This window comes from Genypterus blacodes, unplaced genomic scaffold (genome assembly GCF_046128005.1).
Source record: "Genypterus blacodes isolate CSIRO-AG114 ecotype Tasmania unplaced genomic scaffold, CSIRO-AGI_Gbla_v1 ptg000015l_1, whole genome shotgun sequence".
Lineage (NCBI taxonomy): Eukaryota > Metazoa > Chordata > Actinopteri > Ophidiiformes > Ophidiidae > Genypterus > Genypterus blacodes.
Window position 1 is genome coordinate 2,721,173 of NW_027466829.1, and position 27,192 is coordinate 2,748,364.

A 27,192-nucleotide genomic window follows, 5' to 3' on the forward strand; every position below is an offset into this window, starting at 1 on the left:
AACTAATTCACCTGTGGGATTATCTGAGAACAGCTAAACAATTACTTCACACATGCAAAGAATTTTGGGACAATCTTTCAGAAATCACCTCAGGGGAGTTCAGCTCGCTGTCCTCACCTTAGTCTTGATTTGTCTACACTTCACACATCGATGTGAGTGGGTGTCATGACCCGGCTTGTTAGCCCTGAGGCCCCATGTTGCAAGGATCTGTACACAATTCCTCAAAGCTGAAAATGTCGCTATTTTTCAATGGCCTGCATACTCACCAGGCATGTCACCCATTGATCATGTTTGGAACACGCTGCACTGGCACATGTAACAGTATGTTCTAGTTCCCACTATTATACAACAAGTTGGTACAGCTATTGAAGAGGAGCGCTGGGATATTCCACAGGTTACAATTTGATCAATTCAATGCGGAGGAGATGTGTTGCATTGAATCAAGCAAATAGTGGTCACATAAGACACTCTGTGCTCCATTCTCGCATTTTCTTTTTTGGAGAACTTGTGACTAGCAAATGCATATCTGTATCCCCAATCACATGAAATCAATAGATAAGGCCTCAATGAATCTTTCATTTGACCAATTTCCATTTATCACATTTGAACAATAACATCTTTGAAATTCACCGATTTTGCATTTATATTGTTTAGTGCATATTAAGTCCACCTTTCATTCCTGCCTGTTCCTCGGCGAATCTAACAATGTAGGCGTTGCCCTTAAGATATCAAAGACTTAAAAGTAGATCCTGTTCCTTCAAAGAGAAATTGAACAAAGATTTCCTCAAGCTGATTGGAACTCATGCAATATGCATGGAGCCGAGTGTCCACAGAAAGCAAATGGATGTTGTGGAAATGAAAGGGACACACCAGAAATGAGGGGTGTATATGTCTCTGAGTTTATTCACGGAGAAGTGTATGATGAAATCTGTGAGTAACTGCTCCATCCACACAACCTTTGCAAATGTCACTTCATCCACTACAACAAGATCAGGTACAAGATCGAGTTCTTCTGAGCTGCCTTGGATGGGGAGGAAAACATTCCATTAATGGTCCTGTACTGAAAATGGAGGGTCCCAGTTTATTTTATCATTACAGCACATTCACAAGTTTCAAATGGAAAAAAGTCTCGACAATTGCACGGACATTTTTTTTTCTTCTTTTTTTTTCTCCCAGGACTCAATGCATAGGATTATACAGTTAGAATACAGCATTTCAACATGTTTTACAAAGATTTATATGGTATAGGAAACAAGAAATAAAAATAATAACTGCACAGCAGTAAGAAAAGTCATTTGTCGAGTACAGATAGTCATTTGTCATACACACTGTGGAATACCTTAAAAACACAAGGCAAAAAATGAACACCATTGGAACAATTTTGCAATATATTCAGTCTACATAAGGATACCCTTTTGACTTGAAACTAATTTAGGAATGCCAGACATTTTTCATGGGAAACCCAAATCACATTGGCCACTTTATTACATTTATTCATGTTGGCTTTTTTGCCTTAACCACCAAAGTCCTACTAAGCACACACCACAGACACCCAAATGAAATGCACACATCAAAACTGCAACCGTAACATAATCATACTGAAATGTTTTCAGCCTATTGGCACACAAATGGCTGCAGCAGGGCATCTAGCATTTTTGACGGCACACAAAATACAGTCCAAATACATTGCTCTGTCTATAGCACTATCATCATAATCACCTAACTTACCGATAGAATAATTTAGAAACAATATATATCATCCTATTCAATAAGGCACATTTTTGGTTAAAGAAAGGCTCTGAAAGAAGCTACTTGCATCAACTGTCAGTGAGTGGAGTCAGCAGTAAACAACAGCGGTGACAAGGATGGAGTCTGCAGTCGGCAAGCAATTAAGATCAAACGCGTCCCCTGCTGATTCCATTATACAGAGTGGCACTCGGCACTGCGCTGAGTGGGCAGTGCCAAGAGCTGTTGGTCGGGGTGCCAGGGTGCCATGCTGAGACAGCAGGCAGGCAAGGCAGCCTCGAGCTCTGTGCAAACCTCTCTCTCGCCAAGGCAGGAATTGTTAACATTCTGGGGTCCTTGGAGCTCAGTATGCTCTGCCACTATACATGCCCATGAACAGATACAGGGCATACAATTAAACTACTTGTAAGTGGCAATATAACCTAGAGTTTAGGCATTAAAAGTAGTGGTATTGAATGGCCCAAGAAATATCAACAACAAAACCCTTGGCTCTGGCACATATCAATACCAATTATGTACACAATTGAACCTGACGTCCACAACAAACAAGGGCTGACAGCATAGTTACGAACTCAATACGTACCATTAAAGTACCAACGGAATCTCTGGCAAATTATTAACATCAGCAATAAGCTATTTCATAGCATTAGAGGCAGAATGCTCGATGATTATTTGGAACATTACAAGGGTAATACTAAAATGGCACTACAAAAATCAGAACACTACGAATGTATGGATAAATAAGTTGGATTTTTCTTTCAATGTATTGCTAAATTGCGATGGTATGAAACCTATTTAATGAGCCAATGTCACTGTCCATTGCACTGGCACTACTGTGTTGTGGCTCATGATACACTGACATTATTGCAGGGCTAACATGGGTAACATGGCTCTGTGACAGAGGTATGCTCAAAATGAACTTTAAAGAATTTTTTAGCAAGAAAAATAAAAAAATCAGCCAATAACTGAAACATTTCTGAAATATATTTCTGTGTTTTAGTTGAAGTGGAATGTTTTGTGGCACTGTACAATAAAGGGAGACAGAATGTGCTGTTATCAGTTTCCACGAGCACAAATGGTGATCCAGCCTTTAGTAATTCTGAGTCAAAAGAAGAAAAATACATCTGAAATGTTTCTTTTAAATTACTGGTGACCCGTCATTCATACGAGCCTGTACGTTCGATTAGCCATGTCCCTGTCAGGACCCTTTGGTCTCTGTCAAATAACTCTGCGAGTGCAGGCTCCAGTGTCACTGGGGTTGGGGGATTAAAAATGACAGAAAGCAGGCGTCCCTTCACCCTCACGCCTGACAGTAGGTATCCTGCGTGCACACACACATTCTCACACACACATATACACACACACACACGTTTTATAGCTCACACACACACGTACATATATGTACACACAGGCTAATAAAAACACTAACAAAGTGACTGATCTCTAACCCACTGGGTTGACCCAATGGGTCACACTGCAAGGTGACCCATTTAAAAAGATAATTTTTTCCTTATAAAGCTTTCCGCATAAAGACTGCACAATAAAAAAAATATATAATACAATTCTTAAAACCTTTTCTACACAGGAATAAATTGAACATCTGATTATCTACTATGCCAGTGCTCCACAGCAGGGCTTCATTCTCACAGAGGTCTCACGCGCTGCATTCTGGGAAGAGTATTCAGTGAAGCATGAGTGAGCGCTCAGACCTTCAAGGTTTGGCAAGTGAGCTTTAAGGCGTACCTATAACAGCGTAACCCATCATTTCACCCCTCTCTCGCTCTCTGTCTGCATTTCATTAGTCCCTGTTACTCCACAGTTCAGGCCCAGGGCCATGATGAATAACACACATATCTGCAACTCCCTACATACCTTTTCTTTGTCCCTTGTTTCCGTCTCGAACATAAGACACAAGCCCCTGTCTTCACTGGCGGTAGCCTACCTACCCCCCTCCCCCCCACACCCGCTCTACCCAGTGGGTTAGAGATCAGTCACTTTGTTTTCCAGGGCGGCTGCTATCTGCTGGAGCCGCAGGGTCAGCTGTTTACTCTGGGCAGCTGGGTCCTCGTCGAGGGATGCGATGATCTGAAAGGGGGAAGGGACAGAATGTTGTAGAACGAGGGAGGAAGAGAAAATAATGAGGACAGAGACAGGAGAGGTGGAATTGAGCAGGAGAGTGTATAAGAAGAATACCAAAAAGCAAAGGCACGGGGAGAGAGGACCAGACAGAGAGGGAAGACGGGACAAAAAGAGGAAAAGGGTAGAGAGAGGAAGAGAAGATGGCGTTATTTGACATCCATGCTGGTGTCATAAGCTGTTATTGTTCATGAGCCCCACTTAGGGAGACTGACAGCCTGATTTATTTATCCAACTTGTTCATTAGGTTTTGTTTATCCATTTTTTTTTTTGCGACCTCAAGTGGCAACACACAATGGATGCTTAAGAAAAATCAATTCTCGGAGCAATTTTCCAATTCACATCCCACAGAAATGCTTTCAATTAAAATTTCATACAATCACTCCTCTGGCATATCATGAGTGAAAACAGGGTGGAAAGAAGGCAAAGCAATAATAAAGTGAGGCAGCAGTGCGTTCAGCCTCTTTTGGGTCTGTGATGGTTTCTTACCCCGTCGTAGTATTTGCTGGCATACTGGTAAAGCTGATGGAGAGCCACTGTTGTGTTCAGTTTGTCCGTGTGAGACTACGGAACAGGAAATTTAAAGGTTAACGGAAAAACGTAGAATGAACATTCACAGACAGCAGAATAAGTAACCGAATACCGTTTGTTCCAAGAAATTGAAACCGTCAAGGCATGGAGAACAAAATAACCTTTACGAAAAACCCCAAGATATTATTATCCACGATCAGGTGGCTTTAATAAGTGTGTGTACAGTAAGTGACAGGGAGAGCAGAGGCCTCTTACCCGTGACACCTCTGCCAGATGAGTGTTCATGTCCTGGTCACTGACGGGTATCATCTGCCTGATGCCCTTGTAGTAACTATACACACACACACACACACACAGACACACACACAGAGAGAGACAGACACACACACACACACAGAAGGGAGGAAAAGATGAGACAAGAGATTATTATTACTACAAACAAACATTCAACTCAATTTATAATGATTAAAAAAATGACAACACAGTGTGAAGTTGTCACACTTACTCATCCACCATCTTCTTATAGGTGGAGATCTCCTTTGCATAGAGTAGTTTGTTACTTGGCGAGTCCTGGAAGAAGAAAACAAGGACACGTTGACTTTATGGACCTTTAAGGATTCCTCCTCTCACTCCCCTTTGTTTGGCGTAGAAACCACATTTTCCTCCCCATCTTCCTCCTCCTGCCTTTTCTCCCATTTTCCCTTTTGTTCCATCATCTCCCACTTTTCTCACACACCCACCCAACCCCAGGTTCCACTCACCCGGCTGAGTTTGTGCTCGCTCTTGGTGCAGGCATCCATGAAGGTCTGGGCGATGACGGAGAGCGACGCGTCCACCACTTCAGACACGTGTACGTCGAAGATGAAGTGGGGGTTCTTCAGAATGTTCACCCAGAAACGCAGAGGCAGACTGGATGGGAAAGGGTAAGAGCAGCCATGACACAAATTAGAATCACTGTCATTGCTTCGGAATTTTATTTTTTTCGGGGGGGCAGGGGTCCTGATTTCCAAATGCCATCCAAAAACTTCCCAGAAAAACAAAGGCATTCCTATGAGATGTACATGTGTGTGAATGTATCCCGGTCTGAGCAACCTCTCCAGGGAAGATTGCAGCGAGGAGACAATGGAAGCATAAAAATAGCAACGTTGCCATAATCACGGAATGAAATTAGCTAGGGACATAATTATCATGTTTGTTTGTTGTTATGCCTGATACGCACATTCATATTTAATACTCGCCCCGGAGTTGATTTGATAAACCAAACGTGTGAATGCAGAGTGTGTTGTGAAGTAAAGTAAGTAATTAAATCGCTCATCTCCTGTCCTTGTGTGGGTGCTCTCTTGCCAGCCTTACGTCAATCACCGGCATCTACATGCAACACGTCGTCTCGTGTGCTTGAGCCTTAGCCAGCGTGACACTAATTTATGCGCTGAAATGTCACATGGGAGCGCGGGGATTGCAAACAGCGGAGATGAAATTACGCATTTGTATTCAGTCATTTCTCGGATAAGGAAGTTTTATTTCTTGGAGAGTTATCTCAGGGAGTGGGATTTGTCTGGCGGCCAGATTCAGACAATTGTGCGTGAGAGTGTGTGTGTGTGAGGGCGGAAGAGAATGGAGATGTTTTCATCTACAGTACATACGAAATCGAGCAACTTTGAGAGTGACTGTCAGTGTGTGCAACCATGCAATTCCTCACCTATTAGTCTTCCAGATATGGATAGTCTCCTCATCCACATTATCGTGTTCCAGCGCCTGCTCATCCAGGAAGTCAAAGAAATATTTGACAGCCGGTGGCACCACTGCCCCAGAGCACAGCACGCTGCGGAAGAAGTCATCCACAAACTGCTGCAGCGTTCCCTGAAAGGGGCCACAAATAATATGAGAGCGAGCAGAGACAGAGAGTGTCACCCAAAGCCTGAGGACCCGGACACACTGAAACCTGCACGAAATATGGAGGCAGCACAAGAAATGGATCTCAGATGGTATTTCATCATTTTACTGCACTACAGCTTGGACCTCACCAATTAAAGGCTGCTTTCAAAGTAAAACCATAGATCTCGGGCTTAACTCTGCATTTAATTAAGTCAGAATTACCTTGACCGAGAGGAGTCGTGTCAGATAGATCTCTGTGATTGCTTTGGTCATCGACTTGTCTTTTATGCTGCCTCGTTTGGACTTGATCTCATCCAATTCGTCTGCCGGCCTCACCAGGTGGAACACCTTGTCGTCTTCCAGCAGGGCGTTCCCTGTGGGTGGGAGGTGGAGACACAATAACACCTTTATAAACTGCGCTTCAAATGAATTCATGCACAACACAGCTCCTGCACAGCGGTGAGGAGAAGGTGTTTTGTGGGTGGAATTTGAATCCGAAGAGATTCGAGTGGAAGTTTTGGAAACAAACATTTTCAAAGTTACTGTAGCTACAACAAGGCGCAAGATAAAAGAGCAGAATCTCAAAGAGCGTGCTATACATAAAAGAATATGCATTAGCATATGAAATGAGTGTGGGGATGTTGTTGAATGCCCTCGAGAAGAGCAACAAAGCCAAGCATCACATTTCCAAATTAACAACGGATTTATCGTCATTTTGGGTCAACGGCTATGTGTGTGTGTTTGTGCGTGTGTGTGTGTGTGTGTGCTGCACCATTGCTGGATATTAGCATTTGTTGTCTCGACACAGGATGATAAACGCAACATTCTCCTGTCTAAACAAATTATGACAAATATGACAAGTAGCTGTCAAATTCTGAAGTATTCCATGATAACTATACTTTGCTAGGAACTTCTCTCAACTTTTGTTTTATGTTTTGAATACTAATAATAATACAAATATAACATATGGATATCTGGATACTGCTGGGATGATTATTTTATTCTACTAATAATACTACTACAAATAAAAACAACTATTAAACACTATCATTATGTGAGCAGGTGGTGTGTGTGTGTGTGTGTGTGTGTGCGTATGTGTGTGTGTGTTGTATATATCAATGGAATGACCCACTTACTCTCCTCGTGGTTTTCTTGGTTCTGGTCATAGTTCTGCTGAGTGTGAAGAACTCTGGACAGGACCAATGTTGCATTATCTCGCACCTGGAAAGCAACACAAAGTGACATAATTTAGAAAAAAAAGCCACACGGCCTCGCCACACGGCCCCGCCCCCTCACCCTTCGTCTACACGGGATCCGTGGCCGTGGTCGACCTCTTTTAATGTCCCAAAACTAATTAAAAATCAATTCCGTTGAGAGGACAGCAGCAGTGGTTCTTTACCGGAGTAGTTTCAGTTCCCACCCATTATTGACCTCACACATAACATGATTAGGGATCAGTGTGAATGATTAAAGGAAGAGGGAAGAGCGTCTCAGAAAGGTGGATTTAAGAAGAAAAAGGGTGTCGTTTCAGCCTTAACAGGAGAGAATGTTCCTTAATTTTCCACTGTAGCGTCAAGAACACGAAGACCATGTAGCTTTAATCACCCAATAGTGAGGAGGTAAGGAGGCAGACATGAGCTGAGACAAACGATGAAGGACATACACAGAGACGCTTAGATATCAGTTACGACCTTGCATTTAAATAGCATTCCCACTTCAATCACCTTTGCGTACTTTCATACACTGACTTGCTTATAGGCTATAAATCACACACTTCAAAGTCTGGGGTGATGAGCAGCAGGTACATTCAGTGATACTGCGTGAACACACACACATGCCAACGTTCCTTCACATCCAATAGGCTGAAGATTACTTTGGCGCAAGAAACAAACTTTTTCCATTAAGCAAACTCAAATCGATGCATGTTTCTCAGGTATGGCTGGACATTAAGGGGAAAATGTATATTGCCTTGGCTACTTAAAAATAGCGCAATCAAACTTCAGGTACTTTCAATTAAACTTTTGTGCCGAGCGAGAATATCAATCATCTGCAATGCGGAATCTGTGAGGAGAAATGAGAACACGCGCTGAAAATGGATATAGCGTCTATGCCGCTGTGACATAAGATGTGAGAAGCAGACCGGGGAACAAATGGCGTGAAAATTGTCAGTCCAGTGCACACGCGTACACACACACGCACACACACACCTCCTTGCTTCCCACCTGCTTCCTCGTCTCCCTTGCTTTTTTTGGCCCCGTTTCTATTTCATCTTTGAATCAGGTGGCTGCACGCTGTCAATACTCACGTTGTAGTGTGCCAGGGTGTTGATGCGTCGCCACCTGCCCTCTTTCTGGGAGGTCAAGTCCAGGTCGGACAGAATCTGACCTGTTGAACCCGGGCGCCACTCTGTGGTGAAGGCAAGAAGAGCAAATCAGAGGCATTTCAAACTCCAGCCATAAGCAAATCACCAATATATGCAAAATTCTACTCCAAAACTGAGGGCAGTCCGTCTGTCATCATGCCTGTGATAGAAAATAAAGCCTTCTATCTAGCTTCTATTCGCTGGACTCCTTTCCTGTGTTGTGGTGATCCTTCTGCTGATTTACACCCCAACATTTTCAGTTTGGTAAGATTGAAAATCCCTGCAGACCTAACCTCAACGCGGCCTGTGACACATTATTCGTTTACACCTACCACCCAATATAAGGAGGTTATCTCTCCCATTCACCATGAAAGAAGATGGATCTCTCCTTATCTAAAATGTATAAAGGAACCAGATCTACGGCATGCGTGGGAATAAAAATGGCTTTGATGTTGGAAAATGTCTACACAGCTTCTGCCTTTCAAGTGAAATCCCAAAGGTTTTCACTGCACTGCACCAAGAAAAACTTTGTTTAAGGGTGAATTCTTTCTTCTTCTCAGGTGCGGGAAAGCACGCAGAGCAAAGGAGCGAGAGAGAGAGAGAGAGAGAGAGAGAGAGAGAGAGAGAGAGAGAGAGAGACACATGTCATCTTCAAACTTGTTTTTAAAGCAAGTTTGACAAATAAATGTTAATGTTTATTTATGTCGACCAATGCTTTCTAAATAAATTAATAATGCATGTCAGGGTGCAATTAAAGACATTTTCCATTTTGCCGCCCTCACTCGTCCCTGTAACATTACATTATTCATCATTATTAGATATTTCAGCTTCCCCACTCACCCAGTGTGACGCTGTCGACCTTGGGCCTGAGGGAATACGACAGGTTCTTGTACACCTGTTCGATGATCTTCTCCTTCACCTGCGAGATGGTGTCACAGTTCAGCACCTTGACTGGTGTCACGTCTGGACCCTCGCCGTGCACCAGCACCTGCAGGGTCTGCAAAACACACACACAGATAGAAGGAAATGAGGGGGGAAGAGACAGTTTGCACCCCTGCACAATTAGCCAGATCCAGATATGCCCGAGCACTCATACATCCACCCACAACCACAAGCCCCTCACTCACAATGTTGTTATGGCAACTAGGCTCTGGAGCCCACCACATAGGAGCACTCTGCGGTGACACCTGACAGGACTCTTGACACCTCGGACCGGCTAATGATGGAGGCTCGGGGGGAGCCAACTCTGACCCACGCGACACACACACACCTCTCCTCCCACACTTTGACAACACCTCCAGAAATAACTAACTGACCCCTTCATAGAGGGAAACAGGTGGTAGTCAATCCAACGGTGACGGCGACCTCGCCATCCTCCCCGCGTCGGAGCCGAGGCGGGAGAGCGCTTTGAGTTTAAGTGAACGGGAAACTCATTCCGCCTGTGAAATCTAGCTTATAGCGTTTTCCCCCTGCTGTAATTCAATCACAGATACGGTAGGAGACGTGTAATTCAGCCTAATTTGATAATTGTCCCCGACAACGCATTACCCACGGGTCTTTTTTATTTGTGCTGACTTTAACAGAAAACAGCTGTGTTCACATTAGCCTCCATTAGTGCAACACGATACTGAGCGAAACAGGCTTTTTTTGGACTGCCCAACGAAGCCCGGTGCCCAAATGGACACAATGCAGGCGAGCTCGGGGGGTTGAGGGGCTTTTTGGAGGCAGCTTGTGCTCTGTGGTACTCCGACTTGTCGTACTGTCACCTAAGCCCGTGCATGTATGGGAACGTGTACGCCGTGTGTCGTTTCCTAGCCGAGAACACTGACACTGAAAATGGATGTCACACAAAAGCGGGCAGTCGCCTAGGGGTTTTTCGGTGGTTTCCATGGTAACTGTGTGTGTGTGTGTGTGTGTGTGTGTGTGTGTGTGTGTGTGTGTGTGTGTGTGTGTTGCTCACGGAAAAACGTGCAATCTCAAACCAATGTGTGTACGTTTTTGCAGCATGTGTTTATATGTTTTCTGTGTTCGGCTGTGTGTGTGTGTGTGTCCTGTCCATCTAGCTCATCCATCTCACCAGGACGGAGTACTCAACGTCGTCGCCCAGCAGGCCTGTGTCGTTGAGGGTGTACTTGGCTTTCTTCACTCTGGCGTCCACAGGCCCTTTCTCGATCTGGTGCTTGATGGCTCGGAACAGTTTGTACAAGGGTTCGCCTGCAGAGTCCTGGTACACACGCACACACACACGCACACGCACACACACACACACACACACACGAGATGTTGTTTCAGAAGTTGTTAAGAATCTAAATGTGCTGATTAGCAGTTAAGAGAACAGAAAAATGAACATAATTCCAAACCCTGATGAAATAAATGAAGAAATCCATGAAGTGAAGAAAGCCTAATCTTTGCCGTGCTCTCACATAGATTCACTCTATTAAGCTTCATCAAAAATAACAGATTTTCTTTTCCATCACGATTGATTTAGGAAATTCTGAAGAATTCCTGTATCCGCATTCTGATTCAATATCTGCCTCTAAAGGTTCTGCTGCACACATCAACATGCAGGCAAACACACAAATCGATCGTGAATCAAAATAGGTTTCAACTCATTATAATGAATTCAAAATCACTGTGTTCACCTTCAAAAACTGGTAGAGACAGATGGACATCCAGTTGCAGAGCATCCTCTCCACCACCGTCTCGGATCTGCAAAACACATGACACACAAACACACACTTAGGCCGCAATATTACTTTCAATTAATTTAATTAAACTGCAGTGGAAGAATTGAAGGAAGTTATTATCCTAAGTGGTTCTCTATTCTAAAGTCAGGAATGGTAGCAAAAAATGTCAAACTGATTTGATGACTAAATCCAGACAAAAGTTATAGTATGTAATGTGTTTAATATTTAAGTAGTATTCACACACTAAGCCACTTTCAGAACTCCTAATTCAGAGGCCAGAAGCTAATGCCTTAGGCTGCAAAGAAAACCCTGACAATCAGTCTGGACTGCACCTCCACTCAGTCCGTCTGGGTGGAAGCTTTCTGTCAAAACGGACCCTTCAGATAATGGCTACTTGTCAAATGGAAGGTAGAGGTTATCATAAACCATTTTCCATTTCCATTGAAAAGTTTGAAGCGCCGCCTTCTGCTGTGGTTTTAAGACGAGCAGAGCAGGGAGGAGGGGTGGGGGGAAGGATGTCTGCACGTCTTTAATGTCAGACCTCGCTATTCAAAACACCTCAAAACACCGGTCACTGGCAATCCGAATGTCAAAATATCCACCGATGAGGCCTATTGTTATCTGTTAACATGCCTAATTAGATGTCTTGTATATAAGGGCCCCGTGTTGGCACAATGGCCTAATCAGCATAATGAGCCTCTCCGTTGGGGGATAATTAAGATGTGTGCTTGCATCACAGCCAGTCGCAGCCTGCAGAGGCACAGTTGACAGTTGGGATCACATGACGGGTGTATAGACAAGTGGGCCCTGCTGAGGGAGAGCGGGGCGCCGAGGCAGCAGTCAGCCGATTATTTGACCTTGACAGATTCATGAAAATGACTAAAGTTGGGTGTAAGTTAGCTGTTTTTTTAGAGCTTACTTTTACTTTGCTATATACTGCACTTGGCAACCTCTTAGTATAACCTGTGAAATTAACACAAACGGTTTCAGCTTCACATGTATATATCTTTTTTAATAGTCATATTGTGTAATGAGATGATTTCTGCTTCTACACTGCAGGAAATTCATAGCTGTTGATGAGCAAAACTGTGATCAGCCCTGAGAGGTCGACTTCATTTATACAGGTCCAACACAAGAACAAACAACGCACTTCCAAGTGGGATTGTCACAGAAAACAATGTTCATATAATGAGGGATTTTGTGCGATGACAGCGAAGGTCGAGTGCAGACGTCTCCCGGCACATAAACAGTCCTTGTTGCTTTTTGACATTTTTGGCAGAAGGTCTGGCACAGGCCGTGTCATTTTGTGCAATTGCGAGAGAATCTTGATGAAATGTTTTTGTTTGATAGCCCCAAATGGCGTCCAATGTCGGGTCAATATAAGGCCGACAGAAATTTGAGACATGACAAGACAGAAGAAGTTAACTCAAACATTTCTTCAGGTTTGTTATGCCGAGTTAGGATGGCAAAACAACCAATTATGTAAAAACATTGTGAATATTGGACATGACGTTGACTGAGAAGAAATGTTTTAATGGTTTTTAGCCTTCGGTGACCAGATATGCTGCATAGCGTAATGGTAATGACTGCATTGCTCAGCAAATTGTCGGAAAAAGTGATAAAATATTCAGGACACTCAAGGGAATTTATTCTGCACCCAATTGTAAAGAGCAACAGGTTTTAATTGAAATACATTTGGAAGATAGAAACAAAAATTAATATCAGGGCAAAGGCAAAAGGACGAAATTGAAATTAAGTCCATGTTTTATTTGGACCTGTGGCAGAAACGCGAAGACAGACGGACCAACAGAAGGCGCGGCACTGGAATAGATTGAGCTGCAGTCTGGCTTGGGCTTCTCGTCGTCGACTACAGTAGCCGGGCTAGAATTTAACAGAAAACATGGCAACAGAATTTAACAGCCAACTACATCCTGAACTAAATCCCCGGCCTGCCAAAGTGTTTGAAAAAGCAGAGCCAGGGTTGAAATATGGAGGGATTTCTTCTACAGAGGGGACAAACAAGGACATTTCGCAACCTCGGTTGGAGAGTCGCATCCAATTTGTGTAGCTGCCATCGTACCAGAGCTGTACCCAATGTGTGGCTGTGAAATTGTCTCATGCTATTCATGATATTGACATTGTGACGGCGTTATTATCCGCTGAGTGCCATTAACTGACCTGCGCAGCATGAGCTTGGGGTTCTTGCCGTGGACGTATTCCCCCATCAGCTCCAGCAGCAGCGTCCTCATGATGTCCGTGTAGTATTCCAGCTTCCCGTGCAGGGCCACTGTCAGCAGGGAGGCAAAGTACACCTTGGCCCGGGCGTTGAAGTCGTTGCTGCCCTCCAAGGTGCGGATAAACTGCGTAGCGATCATCACACACACACACAGAAAAAAAACAGATGCATGAAGCGTACCACACACAAATCCAGTGCAGTATGCTTTAAATAACCCTAATCAGAGTGAAAGAAAGATGTATCATATTAAATTTAGAACCTCTCTATTAAAATATTGGGCACGGAACAGACAGATACCAATTAGAGGAAGTGGAGTCACCCACACATATGTAGTTAACACCTCAGAGGCCGTCTCTGTGCCAGCAGTATTGGCTTATTAAGAATGTTCGCACATTTCCCTCTGCTACGGCTTCTGTTTCTCACTTACAATGCTGTACTACACTTGCTGCCACAGGAAAAGTCCTCAATTGAAGTGCAGACAGCCTGAGATTTAAAACAGAAACAGGAAGCCGATCTTATATTCTTATCTGCGGTGAGGATCAGAACAACAGAGACATTTTTGATTGGTAAAATAAAAGTTGAGCCAACTAGTCTAGGGGGAATTTCACACATATTGCGGGTCGTATGCTGCTTCAATCAGACTCTGGTGGTTTAAGCTGGAGGAAAGGATAGTAATGAGCAGTTCTGAATGTGATCCAAACTAGTTCTGACCCAATTGCAAGGCAATCTTTTGGCTGGCTGTGTCTCTTACATTGATGAGGAAGGTCTTGGAGTTCAGCAGGTTAGAGAACTGGTTGAGGGCCTGGTTCACTGTGGCCCGGCGAGCCTCTGGGATGTCCAGCTTGCCCGTGATCATCACGTCGTTGGCACCGTCCTTAGAGGGCAGGAAGAACACGCGGTCGGTGTAGGTCTTGTAATCCAGGAAGGGGATGCGGCCCTCGCTTAGGTCGTTGGTGTGGTCCTCCATCTCAATCATTAAATCTAGCAGAAGGAAACAAGACAATCATCAAGTGCTCCTTTCAAAGATGAAGCTTTTGCCATTTTGTTCACCTCCCCTCTGTCTTCAGTCACTGTCTCCTGTGAGAGGCAGAGGAGGAGCGCTGTGCTTCGCTGGAAAATAATTTAAACTGTGACAGATTGTTTTCTATTACGATCACTGCAAAGCCGCTCCTGGTAATGATGATGACATGATGTTAAGGGGGAGGATTTATTTAATTCACTGCAGTATAACACATGAACAAATGAAATCAGAGCTATAAAGCACATCATCGCTTTATGGCTTTGGAGCCATGGATCCTTTGAGGGGAATTAGTGATATTGCTGCGCCTTGGCACCGCTGCACTGATCGTACCTGTGAATTCTTTCTTGCAGCGGTCCCGCACACTCTCCTCCAGATTCTCCAGCTGGTGTTTCACCTTCTCATACTCCCTCTCTGCCTGTTGACTCTTTCTCCTAAACAGATGCCAGATCATAAACACAACATTGGTGTCATGCAAATCAAGTCCTGCGAAGGTGGAGGATTCCAACATCATTAATTCCGGCGCTAAATTGCTGCAATCAGCCCCTAACTCGTTTTTTCACACTGCCGTGACCAAAATATCCAATTAGCACTGACATCACACTGTCATTGTGGATGTTGTGCTATTAATGGGAGTGTGTTGTGAGTATTCCACTCACTGTGTAAAACTTATCCACTAAAAGCACTTCACCTTCATGTGTAGAACCAGTGATACACAATAAACAGCATCAAAAGCATACAAGACATTAAAATGAGGGACATTTTGTTTATCTCGTTTGTAGGGACAAATCTGATGAAGTCACAAGTCTCTGCACTCTGTCCCTCACAGGTGTTTTCAGCTATTCTGGTGGTGGGTGGAGCTGCTAAGAGCCCTGCTGAGATCTCCAAACTCTATATACTTAAAAGAGTCAATCAGGTGGAAGTTCACCCGCCCCAATGAGTCAGAGATGTCAATCAGCCTGCACACACTCTGTGTAAAAGGTCACATTATCTGAAATAATCCTGTGTGAGTCTTCTATGCTTGGCCTATAATGAAATACTGGGGACTTGATGGCAGCGAGGACGCCTATGATGGCCAGAACTCGGAGGTTTCACAAGTCTGTTTCAAACTTCGGGAATTGACCTTTCAGGTTTTATCGTGTTTTGAATGAAATCTATATTTGCAGCAGATGAACACTTATACGAGTTGAGAGGATTTCTAAATAAGACGCCGGTGATTTTCATTGCTTTTCTCCCTCAAGCCTCTTTTGCAATCATTTTGTCCTCTACAGCCAAAAGCACTTCATCTCTCACCCCCCCCCCCTTTTTTTTTACACTAATTATTCTATTCTACTCTAATTATTTACAATCCAACACCGTCATTCACTCCTGTTGGTTCAGTGGATTGATATCTGTGCCTGCAGCGTGAGGCCAGATCTATTTATGGCCACCAGAGCAGCACCACTCTGACAGAGCTGCACCACAAGGTACCACAGGAACATTTCACACTCTAAAGTCACCACACACACCCTTAGATACTTTATATTACAGGAATATTATGTGACAAGAAACTTCAGTAAATTGTTGATAGCGTATAGCTCAAATTGGATATGTTGACAACCCAGCACAACTCTTTACAGTGAACTCAACCCAGAATTTTTTCTGTCAATCAATATGACACACAATAGGCCTGTGTCTGGATTCATGCACGCATTATACCAAATTCAAAAAGGCCCCCAAACTGTTCTGACAGAACTGATTATCTAAGCTACCACCTCTGCTTTAATACTGAGGTGTAGCAACATTGCATAACGCACATGATTACAATTCAAATGCATGACTGGGCATTTTTTTTCCTCTTGACAGCAGCACACAAAAATAGTCTGTTTCTCCAGTAAAAAATGTAATTCTCCAGCAAAGTCCTTTGAAAGAATCACATTGGGAATTGCATGATGTAGAGCATGCATTATATATGTAACCAGCTGACAAACTGGCAGGAGACGGAGAGATCACAGCCTGTAGTAGTTTAAGTGGGACTACTTTCCTCGCAGCTTCTCTGCATAGAAAAACATTATTCACTTACTTTACTGTCACAAAATCATAGTTAATCTACTATTCGCTAGAGTGACGTGACAGTGGCGCACCTGTAGCAGTAGACGGAGATGGCTATGATGAGCAGCATAGGCACGATGACAGCGGGGATGATGATGTAGAGCGGCTCATACTTCCTTTCGTAGTACACCAAATCCACCACCCACTCTCCATTCCCAAACTTGATCTGTGGATGAACAAAGAGGGGGGGAATGTTATTATCTGCACGGGCTAGCCACATGTCAGCTGCAAAGTTTTGACAGTGTTGGACAGGAAAGAGCGAGAGAGAGGGGAGGGAAAAGTCTACGTAGAGATACAATTTGTCATGGTCATCCTGAGCAGAAGCAGGACCTTTCAGTTTGTTTGTTTGTTTTCTTTTACAGCCGAGGCTATCTGCAGGCTGCAAGCCCTCATTAAAAGAGCAAATGCATAAATCTATCCAGTTTGACACTTTGTAATCAAGTACTTTTCATTCAGGTATTAGCTATGATTGATGATCCACTGGGGTCATTTTTAATCGGCACACAGTAATTTAAGCCACACCAATGAAACAATGGCTCACTAAGAGGGATTAACGAAAAGACAGTGGACTGTCAAACACGCAGCTCAGCTGAAATTAATGTAATCGCTGGCTGGCTGCTGTGTGAGAAAGTGTCCGAGCTGTCAAACACAATTATGTTTTGAGAAGACGAGTAAGAAGTGGACGCACCCCGACATGTACGGTAAACATTTAAGATGCGTGTTCTGGCCTCATCATCTGAATGTGTGTGTATGATCTCTTTCCCACCGCGCTTTGTTTATGTAGATGGTGCCTGCATATCGGGAGACAGACGTCTATGTCTCCATCTCTATTTCATCATAAACAACAGTGAAGACACGAAGGCAGCATCATTGCAATCAAATCAAATGATATACTACACTAGCATCCAGCAGATAAATATAAACCACACAGCCTCTTTTCTGACTCTGCCTTCTCCCAAACATTTGTGGGTAGTTTGCAGCTTAACATCCTGCATTAGGTAGAAGCAGCTGATTATATATGTATTGATTTTGAATCGACTTACAGCAACCATCTTGCCAAATTCTGAGTTCAGACATTGGCAGAATAATCTAAAGACTGTATTTGTATCTAAGAATGTATTTGAATGCAAAAAACATTTGGGAAAAGTCTGTCAGACATGAGTCAAAGTCCCTGACATGCTGTTAATATTCCCAGATCTCTGTGTGAAAGAGGTTGATGTGTGTGTGACGTCTCCGTATGTCCTGACCTTCAGCGGCAGCGGCTCGGAGCTGGTGTCGCGGCGGCGGCGGCGCCTGGAGCTGGCACGCGGCTGCTTGGAGGGCGAGTCGAGAAACAGCTTGTCGTCCTGCAGAGTGTTGACCTGACACGGCGCTTCGCCTACAAAAGCCTGCGCCTCTTTGGCTGTCATGGCCCTGGAGAATCCTCGGCCCTGCAAGGGGAAAAAAAAGCCTGTAATTGCTTTGTTGCACCTAATCTATATGGAGGAGGAGAAATGATCAATTATGTTTATAAACGATGGAGCTCATGTATCACACAGGCGCTGAGATTGGAAACATTGCGAGCGTTGTTATGCACACTGGTTGGAAATCTTACAAACAGCTCATCTATATTTTGTAGATTGTTCCACATGTTGAGTTTAAATTAATTACACTGCTCCACACACACACACCTTGAATATCTACCTCCTCTGTTAACATTCACTCAAGTGTTGCCATGGGGTGTGGAACACTACAGGCAATCAAGTCAACCTCAGACCTCAGTCATACCATTTTGGCAGATGCATGACCAATTTATGCAAAGACTCTTATGAGAGGGGAGGCCAACTGCTACCCTGGCCCGTGCCCATCTTCCAGTACAACACAAAAGCATACGACATGCTGAAACTGCTTTGATAGCTCGCACTCTTCTCTAACTGTCATTTCCATTCAATAAACTAGCAGAGTGATGTGGATTCTACTGGAATGAGTTCCGTATTTTTTTGGGATTTGTTTTTGTGGCCTCAAATCAAAACAAATGTATGCAAATAGCGAGTACACTCCCATATGCTTTCGCCTCAGGCTATTTGATTTCCCAAGCAATCACAAAATCAGAAAGGTGTTGCTAATCGCATAATTTCATTGGCATGAGCGAGACCAAGCCATAACATAAGCAGCTCAAATGTGGAAAGTGTGCCTTTATAATGGGATAATAGGGCCGTATTTCTTCATTCCTTCAGAGAGCGTGGCTGACATTTCGGAAACACGAGGCTGTCAAGGCTGTTATCCTGCGACTGTGGCAGCCGAGGAGCCCGGGCGGACCGTACGTACGGTGACGATGATGATGCTGCTCTCCGTGATGACTTTCTTCCGCAGCTTATTAAACGTGGGGTCCTGGTGGTAGTCGAAGGGCTCCAGATCTTTCGACCAGTTGTCCAGCTGGATGAACGTTTGGAAATGCTGGATCTCGGGGGACCAGATCACCTCTGGCGATCGAAACTGGATGACTGTGCCGTTCTGCTGGTGAGCACTGCCGATGTACTGGAGGGAAGAATAGAATAACATTAAATATGAAAAGTAAAGAAAGTCAAGAGCAAAACAAGCTGCTGTGACGCATATGAAGATGTGTTTCGAAGAAGTAAGGCGGCTGCTGTTCATTCCGTGCTGGGCTGGCATGCGGTTTGTCAAAACTGCGATACACTTTGCCGTCCTTGTAGATTTCTTTAACACAACCCTCGCTATCACAGTGCCAGCAGCTGTGCCACGGGTTTGAATCAATCACTGCTGATGCATTTAGCTTGATCGGAGCATGAAATACAGCTCGGCGTCAAATACGTGTGTATATGTGTAAATGTGTAAATGTGTTTCCATGGGTGCGCGTAGCTCCGTGTACTCTGGTCCAGTTAACTTGATTTTGGCCCGGGCGCTCCTGTGTACTCCCAGAAGTAATCAACATGTTCTTACAGGCCAGCAGACATAATGACTCAAAATACTTGGGTCCAGTTCAGTGAAAAGGCTGGAAGCAAGAGAAGCTTATGAAGTTGACTAGCCAAGGCCTTTGAGATAACATTTTAACGTCCACGGCTAGCTCCTTTCAAATCTCTCCATTCCCTGGGTAGCGGGCGCTGGGGAGTCGCACCGTATTCACATAATTGTCTGCAACCTTAATGCCGGTATTAAATTTAGCTCTTAAACAAAATGAACAAATTTGCCGTCGCTTACTGCTGCCCAGTAAACGGGTAGGCAGGTGTCACCAAGCTGTGCAGCTCTTTCAAATGCCTGGCAGGGTAAATCTTACTTGATTAGACTGAATGAGTTATTTCTTCAGTCGGGGCGAAACACCGGTGCTGCAAGCTGAACTCGTATAAGAAGTATGAAGAAGTAATAGGGGCCTGTGGAACCTTAATGACCGGTGGGGAGGAAGGAGGAATAGAAGCAATTGCGTGTGTGAAGGTGGGGGGTATGCAGGTGTGTAAGTGGGTGAAAAATTGGGACTGGTTCATAATTGAGTTTGAATGAATCACCATCGTGGCTCGTGAGATCTAAAGGAACTGATGCGTGACCCTACTGTGGAGAGATCAGGAGGAAGAATGAGGACAGCAAAGAAATGGTGACCTGACCAAGGACAGACGGATGATGGACAGATAGACGGAAAGCTGGACAGGATGTGGATCGATAAAGGCGAATAGAAGAGGAAGCGGCCACACACATACCTCAGTGTAAGCCGGTTGTCCATTCAGGTCATCTCTATGGGCTCTGACCTTCACCATAGCGGTCTGGACCGTGTCAAAGCCGGTGCCAGTCACCACGATATTCCTCCCGCCACTGAAGCACACAAACACACACACAGAGAAAACCCACATGAGTACAGACACATGCATATTGGGCAGAGGTATTGCATTGCAAGTGTCTTTTCTTTCTTTTTTTTTTTTTTACAAAAGATAAAAACAAATTAGATGAGCTTGCAAGCATCCACTCTGCTGTCTGTTGTTCCAGTAGCCTGCTTGCCTAATTACACATGACTGTGCCTTCATTTGGAGATGAAAGCAAGGCACCAGTCTGCTGGATCCATTTTCAACAGTCATCAGGCACTATATGACAACATTAAACACCATCATTTATACCCCTTTGGACCAATCAGAAGGCAGCATTCAAAATACGCACACACACTGTTGTTCTGCGTTTTCATTGTTATTTTGCATACTCGGCCCCCTGTTAGACACCCATTAAATAGAAAGTTCACAATCTGAACTGAGAGGGGCGCTAGAGGAGAGAGCAGGAAGGAAGGAAGGAAGTCATCTGAATCATTAGGAGTCATCCTCTTAGGAGCATGATTATCCATGAGGAAATGTCAAGGAAATGCAGCTATGAGATTATTTTAAGAGCGGAAACCTTGGATAAATTGAAATTGGAATGTTGTAGTCAGGCAAGAGAAACTATCACTGCATTACTAACACCGATCCATCCTGTCTAAGTATTCCAGTCTGCATGAAAATGGACCAAAAGAAAATAATTGACACTTCCTCTCTACAGTCGTGTCACAAAATGATCAATCTTTGTCATTTGTCTTTGTATGACCCTTTGAAAAATAACAATTCATACCCCAATCACCACACTACATGAACAGCTGCCTTGGTGCTACTTTACACTGACCAGACGAAGCTGGCTTTGGGTTGATGGTCCTGCACAGTGGGGTTGTCCAGGAATTGGTAGACACTAGGGAGGGACTTCGTGGTCCTCTTTCCATACTTCACGACGACGTTGAGGAGGTCAGAAGGCCCCTTATCTACCCCGTATACTTCTGTCCTGCAGGTGATCTCTGCTCCAAACTGCTCCCTGCCAAGACAAGTACATAACTCAGCGGTGGCTGGGAGAGGTGGAGGGATGGGGGTTGCACAAGGTCACTGTGCAAAGGAAGCCAACATGGCAGCACCTTGACAGCTTGTTAAATCTTGGCTTTGCTGCTTCTCCAGCTCGTTATTTTTCCATTACTTAGGCCTAAAATGTCACCATGGACTGGTTTGGACAGAATACTCATGGTCACAACAGCAGAGGCAAATGGTAATGAAAAAAAAAAATCCAGCTTTTGACACCAAGTTAAGGTCGATTCCTTTTTCATTTTAGAAATGCTGGGAAAAGAAATCAATTTATAGGCTTCCAAGTTTGCATACTGTAGGATTTACATAGATTACGATATGTGCATAACAACTAATACTTATCAACTGAAGAGACTGAATGGAAACAGAATTGGTCTTATACATGAATGACAACTATTAAGGCAAGGAATCCTTACACAACACACTCCACCCCCCCTATGGTAACATGGACATCCTCCTTTGTGCCGGTGTTCAGGTTGCCTCCAGAGATGGTAATGAGGGTGCCCCCAGCTTTTAGACCCTTACTAGGCTTCACTGCCTCAGGAACTGGGTCCTGGTATAGAAAATCACAGAGACACAGCATGAATACATAAGTCATCTTCCCCATGCTAGGATCCTACAGCACACACACACTCCAGTCTACAGGCACATAATCATTTGCACACACAAGAGCAACACGTATAGACAGACACAGCAATATGTCAAACACACATTTTCTCATAACCGCATCGATCTTATCCATTTTATGAAAAACATTCACTCACTCTCACGTGTGCACATACACACACACACACACACACACACACAGGCAAGATCTACTTGAATTTGCTGAGCAAACAGTTTGGCGTCGTACTCCCCTATGGGAAGCTTTAGTGAAGCCAGAGATATGAAAAGCCAGTTAAGTAGCTGCGCTGTAGCTTGTTAAAGTATTAGAGGGAAAAGGGGATGACTGCACAGTGCCTGCTGAAAGAGGAATGCACACACACTCTGGCTACAGTGCATTACTATTGTAACATGATATCATTGAAGGGTTCATCTAAAGTATCTGCACATTCTACTTAATGGCATGACCTTATTATATTCTCATAAGGGCGCTGTTTATCAATAGCATAAGGAGAACATTATAGATCTCATGAAATAGGAACCAAATCAGCTGAAATTCTGGACTTGTTTGGTTTCTGGGTAACAAGCCAATATAGTTGAAGGTTGTGTGTTGTAGTCAATCTACCCTGTAGGTGAACTCGAGAGTGGAGATTCCTTTTTTCCCCCCGTTGACCTCCACTTCAACTTGGCCCCAGTGTAGGCGCAGCGGGTCAATAGGGCCGATCTCACACACCACACTGCACAGGACAACATGGAGAAAAGGAAAAAGGAAAGACACATATTCAAATCTTTACATCCAATTTCTGAGCTATTTGTCAGTATTTATGCATCTAAATCACTTCCAAAGTGATCCATAATCAAGACACTCATTAAGTCAACTACTTCAATTTACAGCCTGAAGTTCCTCGAAGAATAATGAACAGGAGTCCAAACCAGTTTATCCGTAACGCTCAATGTCACATAAAATGTCTCATTCAGCTTTATAGGCTCACGACAGGCAAAGACAAACAACATGAAGAGAGCGAAAAAACGTGGAAGTGGCAATACAGTGAAAACACAACCGCCTTTGCAGAGTTAATAATAGGATTCCAGCGTTGGGTTCTAAACCGCTCCAATGCTGAAGTTGCAGATGTGCACAGAAAAGGTCGAAAATGTTTATGGTTTGTGTTTTAGTTTAATTGGAAAAACTATAAAATCCAGAGTTTGGCATCATACTTCAGAGCCACTGTAGAAGTTATGAAGTCAATTTACATAAACATTTGACTCCACACAATCAGTCAAGTGGCTTTGGTTTATGATGAGGAGAACGGTGGAATAAATCAAACATAGAAACATCCCATTCCGCAGCCTCTCTAAAGGCACAAACATCTTGTTGTTGAGGGAGAGCAGCGCAAAATGGAAGGACTTCTGGACCACCGGCATGCGGTTATGTACAATAATGATGTGCACAGGGGCGTCTGTGAATGTAAAACCTGTCAAAACATGAAGCAAATGAGCTGTAATTGCACAAGAAAATGTGGGCTACCACTCCAGACAACTAACAACAGGACAAGGAAAACAGTAGGCACATTTTTACTGAAAACTGATTATTAAAGAGTGAAAAACATCCACCTGGTGTCATAAATCCCAGTTTATACTTTATGATAACAAAAAGACAGCAGGGTGAGACTGTTAATATCCATCTTGTCAGACGTCAGCTGTCCTGGCTGGTGGTTGTGGTGCAATGGGGAGAATGTTTTCTTGAACAAATTAAATAGGAAAAATTATCTGCCTCCGTTTGTGAATTTTTTCCACTGGTTTGAATTCTTCCCTGGTTCATTAGAGCACCTTTGGGGATGAGGTAGAACAGAATGTTTGCAGCATGAATAACACACCAGAAAATAGGAAGCAAATGTGTGACACCATCAGCCAGTGTCATGCATTTCAAGCTCCTTGGTAAGATCGTATCTGAAAGAGCTCTGGCTGTTCTCTGGGCAACAGGGGGTCCGCTGACGTTCGGCGGCGTTTCCCTTTAAAAACCGCTGCTGTGTTTTTGAACCAATCTTCATGTGGAGACTTATTCCTCCAGATTTCAAATCAATAGAATGAGTATAATGAGCTAATTAAAATATGAACCCTGGCAGCCACAAATCAAAGCATGGTACTGATCAGGTATCCACGTTTACAATTTGTTTACATTCACCCATCTGATGCCTTCATCCAAGGCAACACACAAGTGAGCTACTGTATAGTACAACACAAGCAAGCACACGCCTCTGCGCATGGCTATGCATTTGGAAGAATAAGCCGAGGTGTACAGTTACCTAGTGGAGACAGAGTACTTGTCTTCCTGGTGCAAACAGGGCTCGCCCGCCACAGTGATGCGTTTAATGTCCTCTTTGTGGATGCCCAGGTTGGAGCCACGGATTGTGATGGAAATGCCTCCTTGCGTGGGGCCAAAAAGAGGGATGATCTGGATGGCGTGATGTGGTGTGCAGGTAGGGGAGGGGGGATGGGAGGGGGGGTACAGGGGGGTGAAGGAGGAGAGGATTTAAAATGGATTAAAACAGATTAGTTGTGCAATAAGAACACATATGAGAATGTTACAGTCCATCGAGTCATCGTAGCCGGTTTGAAATCAGAGGCCATGGCTGAAAATGACTGCTGAAGCTGCTGCCGTGTGTTCGTTTGTGCACGTGTGTCTGCATGCGTGGTTATAAAAAACGCCAACACCGGCATCAATACAATTACTGGCGGGGTGATGTCAATGACAATGAGGCACCAGCAATCAACGGAACACCGACAGAATTGATCCAATCTAGACGGCATGAATATCAGTGCAAGGAGATGTAGACTTTGTACTCCTTTTGTTGGCGTGAAGATGAAAACCTACAAAAACACTCCAATCAATAATACAATCAGCAAAGTCAATGGCCTTTAAAAACTAATCACATGGCACCACGACACGCTTTGGGGTCCAGTTCAAAGGACAACATGAAGGGAGGGAGAACATGATAAGTACTCACATTAGTGATCTGGGGGTCTGGGCACTGAGTGTCTTGAGGATCCTCGGACCCTTGCTGGTCAGAAGTGCACAGCATCTTAAAAACGCAGGCCTGTCGCTTGGCACACCACACACAGTTGTACTTGGGGTCCGCATTCTTACACAGACTGCAGTCCTCCCTTCCCATGGAGCAGTTATAGAGGGTAACTGAATGGGAGGAGGTGGGAAAACAACATAACATTTTGTATTCCATTTATTTTCATCAGTGTCAAGATGCACACATTCATATCTGCACACATGAACTTTGCAGGACAAAGAAAATCAAAATCATCTGTCAAAGTGTGTGTCACAATTAAGTCATGACGGGTCACATTTTCAGTCTGGTTTGGAAATGTCAGAGCGTACCATTTAGTGTGCTGTCCATCTTCTTGCCTGACTCCTTGTCCTTCACGTAGAAGAGAACATTGGTCTCTGGTGACTTATCGTAGGAAAACTAAGAAATAGGAAGAAAATTAATTATTAATGCAGAACTCCGTGATTAATGGCACTTAAGCTCTTCTCGGCAAACAGTGTGGGCTGCCACTCCCCCGTGCCAAGTGGAATAGAAGAAGACAAAAAAAATCATACCCACTTAGGCAGACTTTAAGAAGAAGAAATCAATGTTGGCAGAGAACATAGCTGGCTTAGCTGCTGGACACTGTTTGACTGAGACAATCACAGAATTCAGATGAAGCTGAAATAAGTACGTGAGGAAGATTTGTCCATTAGAGGGAGCTAGAGAATATTAAACCACCTCTGTAAAACAGGTAAAGGGTTGTTTGAGTTACAAGCCTGTGGCATGATGTCAGCCGAGCACCAACATTTCCCATATTGAAACATTAACAACCCGGCGATGCTCTATCCTATATTTCGCTCTGCACAGCTGCAGTAAATTGCACTGTGATAATCTGGTCCTCAACCATAGTTTGAGGACCTGTGCTGAGAGGAGGGCAAATTGGACAGAAGCTATCTAAGCCAGCTTAGCAAAGGCACTAGATCAGCACTTCGGTGCCAACAGTCACACTCAAGAGTTACATTACTGAAGAAGCGTGTCAAAGTCGTAGACGTAGCTATGTGCCATACTCACGATGAATCCGCTGAAGTTGTAGGACTGCCCCCCCTCTGAGATGACCTCTTCCTCCATGTTTCTCATCAGCTCAGTGCCAATGGTGAAAGCATGGCCCTGGAATTCCAAACAAATCAACAAAGATGGTTTAAGTGTTATTATAAATCTGGGGTACCATGGCTGTGAGTGATAAGCCCAAAGGTTCTATGAATCTATCCAGGGGTACAGTCAATTCCAGCACTCTACCTGGTAAAGGTCCAAATTGATGCCCTCAAAGCTGACGCTGGTCTTGAAGCCCACGGGGATCAGCCCAGGATCTGGATTCTCAAACTGAGGACACTTTCCTCCCTGAAAAAGACACAGAGAAATAGGCATAACTCCCACTTTGAATCGTTTACATTTAAATATGCAAACCACTTAACGGACACCTTCATCCGAGGCAAAAGATAAGTGTATCGCTGGATCATCTGCTGACTTGTAAATTGATATTCTCCACCCTACAACATCTGTCACGCAAGATGGTGGCAGCTGATAAAAGGATTTAGGCTTTTTTTCTATTAATTTTGGAGTGGTGCAATTTGGATCGCTCAGTCACCGTGTCACGTCAACTAATTAGACGCACCTCTGGAAAAGTCTGCTACAGGCAGAGTTTTGGCAGCAATTGTCATAAACACACACACACACCCTACCTGGGACGGTTCAAGAGCAACAACAATGCAACACGCCTGGGGTTGGGATGCATTGTGAGCTCTCAGGGGAGGAAGATGTTTTGCATGATGATGATTCAGGACCCTAAAGCAAAAATGTGTCCTCTGTCTTTCCACCTCTGCCACCTCCCCCAGACCATAATCTAACCAATTAGCGTCAGGCTGAGTTATGAGTTAAGTCTTTGACCCGCAACGGACAAGTAAACCTTTGGACCCATTAGCCTGCTGAAATACTATTATGCATATTTAACTTTTGAGG

At 44.0% G+C, this 27,192-nt stretch overlaps 1 protein-coding gene across 2 annotated transcripts in view; it reads right to left on the minus strand.

Moving 5' to 3' along the window:
* Positions 1 to 876: 876 nt before the first annotated feature.
* The window catches only part of plxnb2b (plexin b2b), a 99,020-nt gene continuing 72,704 nt past the window's right edge, over positions 877 to 27,192 (minus strand). For both annotated transcript variants that reach the window (XM_076140733.1, XM_076140732.1), the window contains 27 exons: positions 26,473 to 26,574; positions 26,248 to 26,343; positions 25,527 to 25,614; positions 25,144 to 25,328; positions 24,442 to 24,590; positions 22,764 to 22,875; positions 21,952 to 22,088; positions 21,312 to 21,494; positions 20,372 to 20,483; positions 18,990 to 19,199; positions 17,930 to 18,112; positions 16,715 to 16,848; positions 14,925 to 15,025; positions 14,325 to 14,554; positions 13,516 to 13,697; positions 11,293 to 11,359; positions 10,728 to 10,874; positions 9,491 to 9,647; positions 8,594 to 8,694; positions 7,425 to 7,509; positions 6,511 to 6,662; positions 6,113 to 6,273; positions 5,175 to 5,322; positions 4,919 to 4,983; positions 4,669 to 4,744; positions 4,372 to 4,446; positions 877 to 3,831 (listed from right to left, as the gene is read on the minus strand). In XM_076140733.1, coding sequence (XP_075996848.1) covers positions 3,727 to 3,831; positions 4,372 to 4,446; positions 4,669 to 4,744; positions 4,919 to 4,983; positions 5,175 to 5,322; positions 6,113 to 6,273; positions 6,511 to 6,662; positions 7,425 to 7,509; positions 8,594 to 8,694; positions 9,491 to 9,647; positions 10,728 to 10,874; positions 11,293 to 11,359; positions 13,516 to 13,697; positions 14,325 to 14,554; positions 14,925 to 15,025; positions 16,715 to 16,848; positions 17,930 to 18,112; positions 18,990 to 19,199; positions 20,372 to 20,483; positions 21,312 to 21,494; positions 21,952 to 22,088; positions 22,764 to 22,875; positions 24,442 to 24,590; positions 25,144 to 25,328; positions 25,527 to 25,614; positions 26,248 to 26,343; positions 26,473 to 26,574 — 3,543 coding nt within the window. In that variant the 3' untranslated portion in view covers positions 877 to 3,726. The remainder of the gene's footprint in view (positions 3,832 to 4,371; positions 4,447 to 4,668; positions 4,745 to 4,918; positions 4,984 to 5,174; positions 5,323 to 6,112; positions 6,274 to 6,510; positions 6,663 to 7,424; positions 7,510 to 8,593; positions 8,695 to 9,490; positions 9,648 to 10,727; positions 10,875 to 11,292; positions 11,360 to 13,515; positions 13,698 to 14,324; positions 14,555 to 14,924; positions 15,026 to 16,714; positions 16,849 to 17,929; positions 18,113 to 18,989; positions 19,200 to 20,371; positions 20,484 to 21,311; positions 21,495 to 21,951; positions 22,089 to 22,763; positions 22,876 to 24,441; positions 24,591 to 25,143; positions 25,329 to 25,526; positions 25,615 to 26,247; positions 26,344 to 26,472; positions 26,575 to 27,192) is intronic.